Here is a 12,424-nt window from a genome sequence, read left to right as displayed (position 1 = left end):
CCATACCTTAAATAACCATAGCGGGCTACTATAGCTCTGCAGCTATAGCTGTAGCGGGAGATTTAAAACGTTGCGCAGAACTAGTATCACTGCCGCAAGCACGATGCAAACCCGACTGCCCGAGCCGGCATTAACGCTGCTTGGGCAGTGGGCACGTCCGCCCACGTCTCCAACGCGCCTCCATCGCCTCCGCCACGCACTCGTCGGAAACCCAGCCGCGCGCGACGCCCAGCGCCGGACGGCCGCGCCGCCGCGAACGTCACTCCGATCCGGCGGCGTCGTCGGCGGACGCCTCCCGGCCGTAGTTCCAAGTTCCGTTGCCATCCTCGCAGAGCTCGAGCGTCCCTCACCGGGCGTCGGCGGCGCGCCACGCCGGGCGGCATGACCCCGGCAGTTAAGCGGGCAGGGATTCCCCGGCGACGTCACCGGCACGCCGTACCGGCGGGGCGAGTGCGGGAACGTGTAGGTCCGGCCGCCGGTAATGCGTAACGGAACCGGCGCTCCCGGACGACGCCATGAGCTGCGCGGCGACGAGGAACGCCGGACTCGGAGGTTGACGCCTTGACGGTATTCCATTTACCGTCCGGGGGTGGACGGTAAATGAAATACCGTCCACCCCTTGGCTTGTTCCGGTCGTTGGATCAGCCTCGTGGGGCCAGGATCGGTCGTTCTGAATAGTTGCGGGCACCAGTCAACGAGAAGTTCCCGCGGTCCTCGCGCGCTGACCGCCGGGCTGCCGCTCCCCTGAGCGATGCGCCGCGCCGAGCTTCATCCTGTGAGCTCCGGCGCCGCCGAGGAAGCAGACGGCGGCGAGGTGCGGGAGCACGGAGAACTCGGCGTCCGAGGCCGCCGAAGCGGAAGCCATCAGGGACGGATGACATGGGGTCGATCGGCGGCGTGTAAGACTTGGCGGCACAAGCGGGGCGGTTCAGAAGCAGTTGGCACGCAGCCTCGTGCACGCCTGGGGCACGAGCTGCTTGTTGCTTCGTCCGGCAGCGGATGTCCTCCTCCGCCGATACGGCGCCGCCCTCCCATGAACAGCACGCCGACGTGCGCGCGTGTGTAGCTGGCCATTCGAGCCTTGGAGGTGCCGAGTGCGCGCACTTTGTAGCATGCAGCTGCGGCGGAGGTCAGGTTTAGCCGTTTGGGTGGTTCTCTTCCACGATGCCGGCGACTCGTGGGGACTCCTGGCGCGGTTCGTCGCCATGTGCACGCTGCACGCGGATGGAGACCTCTGCAGCCAAAGGACAAAAGCAGGGAAGGGAAGGATTGCTCCTCTTCAAGCCAGCAACGGGCAACGGCCAGCCCTGTTAATTGTTCGACCCTAGGACGCGGGCTAGCTGCAAGTCCATTCCAAGAGAACACAACAATGCTTTTTCTTGAAATAAGTTTTCCTTGAAATAAACAACCCAACAATCCTTGTTCAGTTTATTAATAATGCTTTTTTTTGTTGTACTGATTAGCCATGGCTTTGGCTTGGAACTGAGGGTGCGTTTAGCAGAGCTCCCAGAGCTGATTCTCTACTGATTCCAGCAGGAGCTCTGCCAAATAATTTTTCAATTTTTCAGAAAAAAGTGATTCTCTGCTGATTCTGTGGAGTGATTCTCTGAAATGAACTAAGAGGCTGGGAGCTGAAAAAAAATAGCTTCTCCTGATTCCGTGAAGTGATTCTTCATCATGATTTTAAGAGTTTATGCTAAAGAATCAAAGAGAATTACTTTCAGCCACAGAATCAGAGAATCAGTTCCCATAAAGAATCAGAATGAGATGGAGCTTTACCAAACAGACCCTGAATAAAGCCAACGACGTCAACACTTACTACTAACTGAACTAACCACACAATTGAAAAAAAAGAAAAAAAACACGCTTTCTACAATGGCAGCATGCAGCAAGTGCTAACCAGTGGCGAAGCTAGGAATTATACATAGGGGTCGACCAAACATGTTCGGCAAAATATTACATGCGTAGGCACTAAATTTAGAGCAAGGAACTTCTTTTTTATAGTGCTTCTCATGTATTTATTGCTTACAAGTCATTAATAAGTATATTTGTTTATCTATGCAGCTGCTAATTCATGCTTTAACCTAGCATCCACCAAAGCTAATGAGGGGTTTAAAAAATTACTAACATTAGGGGGTGGAGGGGGGGGGGGCAATGGCCCCTACTAGCCCCCGACTCCGCCACTTGTGCTAACATGGAAGTGCCTGGCAGACAATCGTTTTGTTCAACGTAACTCCCTTTTCATGTTCATTCATCCATCATGGAGATGCACAGTTATTCATCTTCAATATGATCATCAGTCTTCTCTTTGAAAACAAACTATCCACTCCTCAGCCCTGCCAGTCATCGTCGCCGCCTCTCCTCACTACGACCATTGAGCTGTGAGGGGCACGCCGGAGGGGGAGGAGAGGAGAGGTGAGATTTTCTGTAGAGGGAAAATGAAGGAGAGAAAAGAGAGAGGGCTGGGAACGCACACCACATAGGATAAAGAGAGGAGCGAGAGGAGAGATTGAGGAGGCCATCTGCGTCTCTGCGCCTTTGCGGATAATGTATGGACGACGCACTTCAAGCTCAGCTCAACTCCAGCTCCGGATGCCAACCCCCCCACCCACCCGCGCCTTGAACGCCTCCACCATCTACGCCAGACCGCCACGCCCTCCTCGCTCATCGGCACCCACCCACCCGCGCTGACTCCAGAATCCAGAGAGTGTTTTACCTTGGAGTTCGGACTCGGTGGCTGCGGCGGCGGGAGTCCGACGGTAGGCTGCCGTGAGCCGCTCAGCCTGTGTGGGCGGGAACCGGGAGGACCGGAGGAGGCGAGGGCCGAGGAGCCCGCAGATGAGGTGTCGCCGATGGTGAGCCTCGTCTAGTGGATGCAATGCCGGCGGTGTATGGTGGTGTAGCCGTACGTGTGCGCTCGGAGGAGGCACTGGTGGAACTGCTTATGGCCGTCGGTGCCTGACGTGTTGTAGGCTGTGAAGGGCTAGGCCGCTGGCCTGGACTTAGTGGTGGAGTGCGGCGAGGACTGCGTCGCTGAGGTGACCAGCGTCCCCGTCCAATGAAGTCACGGCGGCCTTGGCTACCACGAAACGACGACCACGGCATCTCGGCCTTGGCCACCACAAAACGATGACCACGGCATCTTGCAGGACGGCGGCCATGGTGTGCAAAGAAGTTGCTGCCTCTATTGCAAAAGCAAAACCTTGGACATCTACCTGGTTCCAGCACCGGCCATCGATAGGAAGAACAAGGAAGACATTTTCTATGGCAATGAAGCGTAAGTGTCCAAAATCCATCTTACCCTCTGGTGGTAAGGCCCTCTGGCTTCTGTTCTTCTTCTTGCGCTCAAACCAAGTGTATGATAACGTGTTGAAGAGTGAAAATGTTGAATAGATTGAATTGATTGAACAAGGGTACTGTTATACATATATACAAGCCCAAAGGTAAGGATGGCAACGGATCGAGTTCGGGGTGGATTTCGGGTCCGCGGGTTTCAGTTTCGATTCCTAGTTTTCATCCACGGTTTTTTGGGTTCGGATACCCGAAATACTTCGAGTTTGGGGCGGATTCTTAAATCCACCCGTGGAGCTCCATCAGGCCCCGAAACATTGAGCCCCATAAAGCCCACCTAGCGAACCCCAGCTATATAACGCCTCCGTCCCGCACCCGGCACCCACGCACCCCCGGTCCCCCGCACCTCGCGTCCCCGCCGCCCCGCGACCGCGGGGCCGCGACTCCTGGTCTCCCGCACCCGCCGTCACCCCCGCGCCCATCGCCGCCTCATCCTCATCTATCGTCCCCACGCCCATCACCTCCCTCATGCTCAACCTAGCGCCACCGTCCCATCGAGGGCTTCCGTTGCCCTCATCCTCCTCTTGCCCCGCCGCCGCCCCCTTCCCTCGACGGTAGCCACCCCCTTTCCTAGATGGTCGCCGCTACCCTCGACGACCACCACCCCCTTCCCTCGACGGGCACTGCTCCGCCCCTTCCCTCAATGGCTGCCGCTCCAACCCTTCCCTCGATGGCCGCCGCCTTCACTTGATGACCGCCGCCCCCTTCCCCTGATGGCCGCCCCCCTTCCCTCAACGGCCGCCGCTCCACTCCTTCCCCCGATGACCGCCGCCCCTTCCCTTGATGTCCACCACCCCCTTCCCTCAACGGACGCCGTGTCGCCCCTTCCCTTGACGCCGCCCACTCCTCTGCCTCCTGCTCCTCCGCCGTCCGGCAGTTTGATTCAATGGGGGAGGAGGTTTCTAAGTTGTGGAATCGTGATGAGCAACTTAAGTTCAACGCACTTGAGCAGTTGAGCATGTGTGTTTTATTCAGACCCTCGTTGACGTACCATTGCTCCAAGTGATCTGATTTTTGCCGATTTTGCATTAGGGGACTATATTCACTTAGGTTCAAGCTTGCCGATTTTGCAATATTCTCGGGTTTCGGTTAATCCGTCGGGTTCGGGTATCCATGGATTTCGGTTTTGGGGATGGATTTTCACCCGAATTAGTGTTTGGGGCGGATTTGGGTTTTAGGTTTGGGTTTTAATTTTGGGTGCCCAGACACTCCACCCGATCCGAATCCGCCCTATTGCCATCCTTACCCAAAGGGCATGCAGGTGTCCGTTCGGGAAGGACATGCCCCTTCCCAAATGGCCCCTTCGATAACTTGTCATTAGCAGTTGCTAATGATGTTATTAACTAATAATTTAGTAATTAGAGTAATTCATCACTAATTCTAGTGTTTCACAACAAGCCCTTCGCACTTCACGTCACACACTTGTTTTCTTTCAAAACTACATCACAAGTGTGAAGCCCATTTCGTTCCACACAGTTACGACACAAGTGTACATGGATTTCCATATTGTTCCTCACATATGGATTACTTCAATCTGACAGCTCAACTAAAACCCACACGACGACCATGACTTACAGCACAAGAGCGCACAAACGTTTAGTTAAACTAAAGATGCAAACCCCCTAATGATGTTTACTCCTTGGAGTTCTTTGATCAACGACTTGTGAAGTGTAGAATGACACCTCTGCTTGGTGCCCTTAATGAGAGTGTCAAGCTCATCATCTCCTAGGGTGGCTGTGGCGAGGGGTGATTCGGTTCAACTTCGTATCCGTGGTAACGTTCTCAGCACGCTCCGGAACCTCAATAGTCCAGCACCAGAGTAGACGCGGCTGCAGTGGCACCAACATGGCCAATTCCCTGAGTCATTTGCTTTGGCCACGTTGGATATATCCAAAAGGGGAATTGGAAATGTGACGTAGGAGTAATAAACACCATCCAATCCCTTTTAAGTCCCCATTAACATTGGACAAGTGACTAAAATAGCTTTAGTCCGGAGTCAAAAATGTACCCCCGAAGACCACCGGGGAGAGGAGCTTTAGTCCCGGTTGTAAATACTAACCGGGACTAAAGACCCCTTTAGTCCCGGTTGTAGCGGCTAGAAAATATCGCACCGACGTCCCCCTTTTATCCTGGTTGGGAATTCCAACTTGTGTCCCAGTTGGAATTTCCAACTAGGACAAAAGGAAGGCACACACACGCTCCTCCTCTCTCTTTCTTATCTTCTCCACCTTATCTCCTCCTCCCTTTCTCTTTCTTTTATCTCTCATGCACAGGCAGCTCTCCTCCTCTCCCTTTCTTCCTCCTCCTCCTCCTCATCTCCCTTTCTTTTCCAGGTGGGCGAGCGGTGACTCCAGCGTGCGCGGGCGAGTGCCGGCCGGGTGGGCGGCCTGGGCGGCGCGGGCGGGTGGCGCGGATGGCGTAGGCGGGTGGCTGGCGGGCGGGCGGTCGGCAGGCATAGGGCACGGTGGGATTTTTTTAATTTTTTTTTCAAAACTTTCCAACCAGGACTAAGGGAGTCATTCACCCGGGACTAAAGAACCCCCTTTCATCTTGAAAATTTTATTCTGGTTGGACATTGGAGAGATATGACCCTTACCAACCGAGACTAATGCTCACTTTTACGCTAGTGAAAGTTTAGAAAACCCATATAATAACTAATGAATCTGCATATAAGACAAAAAAGTATCAACATCCATCGTTGAACCTTATTTTCTTGCACAAGTTATTCCACTATTCCCTAGACATGTAAGTGATCCAATGCCATAACTATGATTTGTAAAACTTTCTTAATTAGCCCATGGCGCTACATGTCACACACTTATTTTCTTGTAAAACTATATCACAAGTGTGAAGTTCATTTTTATTTCACATAGTTCTTATGGCAGATACACTTACAACGCAAGTGTTTGTTACATTTTGTTCTACAAGGATGGATCACTTCAACCTGATACATGACGACGAGGACTTACAGCACAGTAGTGCACAAAGGTTCAATTTGAACTAAACATGCAGCCCCTAATCTTTACTCCTTGAGGACTTGCCGCTAAAAGTTTTTTTTGAAAAAAAGAAGATATGTAAAGGTTCAATTTGTCGATAAATGATCTGCAAACGGTGCAGGATGACATTTCAACTTGTGAGGGTGCTCTTGAGGAGGGTGTTTCCTCATCTCCCAGCATGACTAGCTGTAGGTTGCGGTGGTTAGACGACGGCTCAATTTGCTTCTCCCTCTTCATTAATCACAGTTCACGTCAGCTCAATTTGCTTACGTGGCAGTATAAAGATCGCACCATCCTTATTGTACATGCCTTTTGCCGGTTGAAAGTATGAAATTTAGTAAACACATACCACCCTATAAACCGGCAACAAAACGTTCAAGAGTTTAGAATTTGAGGTTAATTCAAGGAAAACATTTATTATTGTTAGTAATTTTGGGAAATTGTTTTTAAGTGGGAAAGCAATAGATAGATATGTTTATTATGATTTATGAGTGGTGTGGTGTCAGTATCTTCCAACCAAAAACACTATTACAGGACACGCCTTTAATTTTTTTGGGGCTCATGTCATGTCGTGACTCGCCTTCACCGAATCCGACGGCGCACACACACACTGACCGCCTGACGCAGAGCCCAAGCGGGGCACAGCGCAGCGCGCGCACCGCCTCGCCCTCGCCCTCGCCGCCTCCGCCTCCCCACCCCACCGGCCACCGCTCCTCCCCTCCGTTGGAGCCCGCTGGAATCCCAGGAGGCGGCGCATCCTCGGCGAAATCGCCGTCGCGCCGGTCGCCCCTTTCTCCCCCACCATCTCTCCCTCCTCTGCTTCAATCCACTGATTTTTACTTTAGTTTCGTTTCCTTCGTCCACGATCGCGGCGGGTTACTGCGGGAGGGGACGGGTGTCTTCCTAGGACGAAGCGGCGGGCGGGCGACCCTAGCTCCCCTCGCCGGTTTCTGTTGCGCGTGCGCGCCGCTTGTTCCTGCAGATTCGCTTGGCGTTGGCGGTTGCTATTTTTGGCGATTCTGTGTTAGTTCGCCTCCTTTTGTGTTGCGGAGCTGGGGTAATCTTCTTGCAATGTGGGTTTTGGGGGTTCGTTGCTGCTGCTCCTTTTGCGGCAAGATGGATTTGCGGTGTGAGCTTTTGGTTGTGGTGCGCTCACTTGTTACCGATCTTCCGGCAGCCTGGTCCCAGCTACAGCAGCAACTTTTGGGGGTGGGGGAAGCTCGCTAGAGATCTAGTTGGAGTGTTATCTACTCCCTCCATCCCAAATTACTATTTGTTTTGACTTTTCTAGATACATTGCTTTTGCTACGGATCTAGATATACGTGCGTCTAGATATGTTTCTAGCAAAAGCTATGTATCTAAAAAAGATAAAGCGAATAGTAATTTAAGATGGAGGGAGTAGTGTTTATCGCAATTACAAGCTTGTGTATACTTCGGCCCTCTAGTGTTTATTCGGGTTCAGCTGTGATCTGATTGTCAGCCAACACCGATGGTCTTTATATATGCAACAAGGACAATGAGGGGGACCAGCATGGATGGGCCGGTCTTCATGTGGGGAACGTTCTTGTTGTCTGGTGGTGGTGGGTTACATGTGGGGCTATCTGGATGTGGGGTGCACCAATCACTAATTTGTTCAATGCTTGGGAATCAAGGGACATAATTGGTCCTAATGTGGTGCTTAATTTTTGTTCAGTTGCTGCACACATGAGGGGTTTGGTGCGAATCGCCACTCTATGAGCTTAAATTTGGTGCTGGCCTTTCAGTTTTACGATGTAAACATTACCCAGTTCAGGATTACACTGGTACTGAACCACACGTTTTGGAAGTTGCTATGACACGTTGTTAGTAGAAATGCAATGTCTTGTGTGTTTGTGTGCTTATGTTTATGACACATTGTTAGTAGTAGTGCAATGTATTATGTGTTTGCAGTGTCAATACTTGCCAATTTTAATGTTTGCATTCTCAAACTGTACTGATTTCAAGCCATTTGTTGAATTGCTAGTATTCTTGCAATTTCTTAGTGGGGCAGAATCCTACTGAAGAAATGCTAATGTTTACTGAACCTTGTGTAATCTATGATGCAGGTAAAACACTATTCTGTCATGAGGACTTTTCAGGGTCAAAACCCTGAGAATAGGGGAGACCATACTTGCAAGTCTTTGCCTTCCAAAAAGAAGCTTTGCAAGGTACCTGAATCGGTTGAAGGGCATATTATTGATGACGATGATGATGACAGCAGCAAGGATTACTCTGTGCGAGACGCATCAAAGCAGGTTGTCCTTTACAATCCTGAGATCACACATGATAAGCAAAGTGACACGGATTACTATACTTCACCGCGCCAAAGTTCCAAGAAGCCAAGATATGGATATGGCACGGTTCTACCTTCTATTGGTGCTTATACTGTGCAGTGTGCCACCTGCTACAAATGGAGGATCGTTCCAACAAAAGAAAAATATGAAGAGCTGCGGGAGAGTATTTCTCAGGAGCTTTTTGTATGCACAAGGGCTAGTGAGTGGAACCGTGCATTATCATGTGACGAACCGGAAGATATGTCACAAGATGGAAGTAGGGTGTGGGCGCTTGATAAGCCAAACATTGCCCAACCCCCACCTGGCTGGGACAGGGAGGTCAGAATCAGAGGGGCTTCCACCAAGTTTGCAGATGTGTATGTCACATTTTCCTCCTTTCTTTAACTTGAGTTGCAGCAAGACTTGTGGTTTGCCATAATCAGCTGCTTAGCTTAGGAAAACTTGCTAAAGGACTGACATGATATTTATTATTACTGCAGTTAGCTAGTAACTGTTTCTACTTAGCGCTCAAGCCATAAGTAATACTAGTCTCTTATAGCATGTCAGTGTGAACAGCACAAGCAGCCATTATTATATTATCAATCGGCAATGATGCTCATTGAAATCTATTATTTTTAAAACTTATTCTCTGAAGTTTTCATTTTGATAGTCCAAACATCAACTATTGATACATGCTTGTAGGACATGCGGGGTACCTTTCAGAGCATATCACACGCAGTATACTTGATATTAACATATATATGTATTATGCTTAATTTCAGGTATTACACTTCTCCATCTGGGAAAAAGTTGAGGTCATTGGTTGAAATCGGAAGGTGTGTTTATCCATTGATACTTTGTTCTAACTACTGTGTATGCTTATGTAACCGACTCACCTAGTTTGTCTAGTAGTACAAAGGACTATGGCATGTTTTGAAATTTTGCCATGATGTGATACATCATTATTTTGATATCCAGGTACTTGAAAGAGAACCCACACTACATCAGGGAAGGGGTTAACTTATCTCAGTTCTCATTTGCTACTCCTAAACCCCTGCAAGAAGACTATGTTCGAAAGCATACACTAAGAGATGCTCATGAGCTGCTAGAGTTTCCTGAGATAGCTCAAGGTGTGTTAACTCAGCCCAGCATTTGTTGAATGGTTGGCTATGTGCAATTTATTGTTTATTTCTTGTCATCCCCCACATTTGTTTGATAGAGAATGCTGCAAATCAGGATGCAACGGTAAGGAGTTTCAAAACTTGATCAAATACTGCTTTCAAAAAAAAAAAAACTTGATCAAATACAGCAATCACCATACAACCAATAGTGTTTGCTAAAACCTGGGTATGAGAAAAATGTAGTATTCCATATGTAATTCATGTAGGAATTAGGATATTGGTATTCAATACCACAGGGGGAGCCAGAAATCAGCCATGCCCCTCTATGTCTCTTCGATTGTGTTTTCTTAATAGGACATTAGTGGTATTTTCGTTCTAGGCTGAGGTCTGAATCTCTGTCAGCACTGGGCCTTTGTCCATACCTGTTATGTGCTATGGTGCATAAATGCTGAATTCAGCACTGGTAACATTCCTAGGGGCATACCCTTCATTGTAAATATTTACTCTCTCTACATATTATGAGGAGCCCTTTGCACTTAAACCTGTCAATAGCCCCCAATGAAACTTGATAAGTTCTTCATGCTACAGTTTAGCTGCAGATAATTGACCTTACTAGCTCCCTTGTTCAATGGATTATAATCATCAAGGAATGCATTCAAATGAGTGATCAAAACTCAAAAGTCATGACACTATCTGGATTAGGATATATATTGTGGTTTCTATTTGCTATTTTGGATTCTTAACATCTAAATTTTTGTTTGGTATTGTTTATTTGCTGTATATATTTTCTTTTCCTAGTTAACAGCATTTCCTGTTGAACGTAGCTGTTCTTGGGGCATGCTGAATGATGTTTTCTAACTGTTTTATATCGCTGTTACTTGTGCAGTTGATCCACTGTGTTGGGCAGCACCTCCTACTCGCAGAGAACTGCTCACTGGACCTAGCTCTTCAACTTCAGATCCTGCTAGCATCAACCAACCTGAGATGTCGGACCGCGTCGACCTTCACCAGCCTGAGGCATCTGAACCACCATCTCGGTACCGCAATATGAGAGCCCTGAAGCAATTGTCCTCGAGGAAGTGACAAAGGACTTTGCCAGCAGCGAGCAGTCCACTCGGAGAGCAATCTGGTGGGCACTTCATTGACATTGACTATGTGCCGCTGTGAACTCCAGACACAGTAGCCTCCTTGCTGCGGGCCTGCTCTTGTTTTGGTATCATTTGCTGCACCTGTTCCGAGAGGGGGCATTAACCTATAAGCAGCCTAGGGTCTTTGCAGTCTAAGGGCGCGGTTGAGCAGATGAATCGAATTTTGGTAATGTATATATGCCGGACATGGTCGTACTGACCACCAAACTAGGCAGCTGGTATCAGATACCTTGCAGAATGTTTGGTGTATGTATGCATTTTCGTGCTAAACCGGTATTGTAGGGCTACTGATACCAGTGTAACATGAAGGCTTAGAGCAAAATGAACATGTTGGATCTCCCAAAGCTTCTGGACGATCTGATTCCTGTTCTGAATGTATGAGCTGCCAAAGCTTCTAGATGTTCTGGTTACAATGCCCCTATCACAGTTAGGGGTGCCAGCAGAAACTCCGTCCGTTTGTGTGAATTGACTCCGAGTTCCAGGCTCAGAAATGCTAAACTGTGATGATACTTCCGTTTAGTGTTTATTAAAAGAAAACAGAAGATAATCTCCACAAAGATATTCCTAAATCTCACAATTATTTTCAGTACACTACAGGATCACGTGGCTGGTGTAGCAAATACACTGGGTTGAACCCAATGGGGCGCTTCTGTGACGATTGACGCTGGCATGACCATCTCAACGGACCCATCATCCAAGTCATAGGCATACACATTCGTGATGGCCTTCGGCGGCGTTCCCTGCCCCAACGAGCCAGCAGCAACAGAGGCCTCCTCCGCCGTCGAGCCACCGCCGCCGCCGCCGCCGCATTGCTCCGGGCCACTGAACGACTGGCCCCTCGGAGGAACCAGCTGGTGTCCTCCAGCTCCCGGCGCTCCAGCGGCGTCCGTCGTCCGGGAACACGGAGCTGCTCACTCCGCGGATCTTCCTGCTCGACAGCTTCTTCGAACTTCGCTCCACGGCGAACATGGCCATGGGCAGCTTCGCCTCTTCGGAACCGTCGCTCTCGTCACGTCATTGGGTTCCACAGCAAAATTTACCATGAGTCCTCTCTGATATTGGTTTTAAGTCAAAGTTAGTGTCTTTAAGTCAAATTAAGCTTTACCCTGAATAACGATGTTTATTTTTCTCTCACTATTGTTTACATGAACAACAGTTTTGCAATATAATAATGTTTCTATTTAAAACAATATACTTTGAAGAAATTCACGGTCAAAGTTGACTCTTGTAGTCTGTGTTGATATCAAATTTCTTATATTTATGATGGTAGGGAGTATACGCCTTTCTCTTGGAAATTATACGAATTATCTTGGTGAATATGTCTCAACCCTTGTTTACTTCCCTCCAAAATCCCAACTTTAGCACTATTCAAAAAGAAGATTCCCCATCACATCAAATTTGCGGTACATGCATGGAGTACTAAATGTAGATGAAATCAAAAACTAATTGCACAGTTTTGTTGTACTTTGCGAGACGAATCTTTTGAGCCTAATTAGTCAATGTTTGGACAATAATT

General features: G+C 49.0%; 1 protein-coding gene across 1 annotated transcript; it reads left to right on the top strand.

The window, feature by feature from the left end:
* The first annotated feature begins 6,975 nt into the window (after positions 1-6,975).
* LOC101757835 (methyl-CpG-binding domain-containing protein 2) lies at positions 6,976-11,262 on the top strand. Its single transcript, XM_004966046.2, has 5 exons — positions 6,976-7,129; positions 8,433-9,016; positions 9,422-9,475; positions 9,618-9,769; positions 10,647-11,262. Exons 2-5 carry the CDS (start codon positions 8,451-8,453, stop codon positions 10,841-10,843), a joined length of 969 nt encoding a protein of 322 aa, XP_004966103.1. The 5' UTR covers positions 6,976-7,129; positions 8,433-8,450; the 3' UTR covers positions 10,844-11,262.
* Positions 11,263-12,424: the final 1,162 nt, after the last annotated feature.

This window comes from Setaria italica, chromosome IV, assembly GCF_000263155.2.
Source record: "Setaria italica strain Yugu1 chromosome IV, Setaria_italica_v2.0, whole genome shotgun sequence".
Taxonomy (NCBI): Eukaryota; Viridiplantae; Streptophyta; class Magnoliopsida; order Poales; family Poaceae; genus Setaria; species Setaria italica.
Note: the sequence above shows the minus strand (reverse complement) of the source record. Positions and strands in the feature narration are given on the sequence as shown.

Bases quoted from the DNA above. Each gene is read 5' to 3' on its own strand.
- LOC101757835 (XM_004966046.2), top strand. From the start codon at position 8,451: ATGAGGACTTTTCAGGGTCAAAACCCTGAGAATAGGGGAGACCATACT. The intron at 9,476-9,617 runs GTGTGTTTATCC...TTTGATATCCAG, and splicing joins TCATTGGTTGAAATCGGAAG to GTACTTGAAAGAGAACCCAC. The intron at 9,770-10,646 runs GTGTGTTAACTC...TTACTTGTGCAG, and splicing joins GTTTCCTGAGATAGCTCAAG to TTGATCCACTGTGTTGGGCA.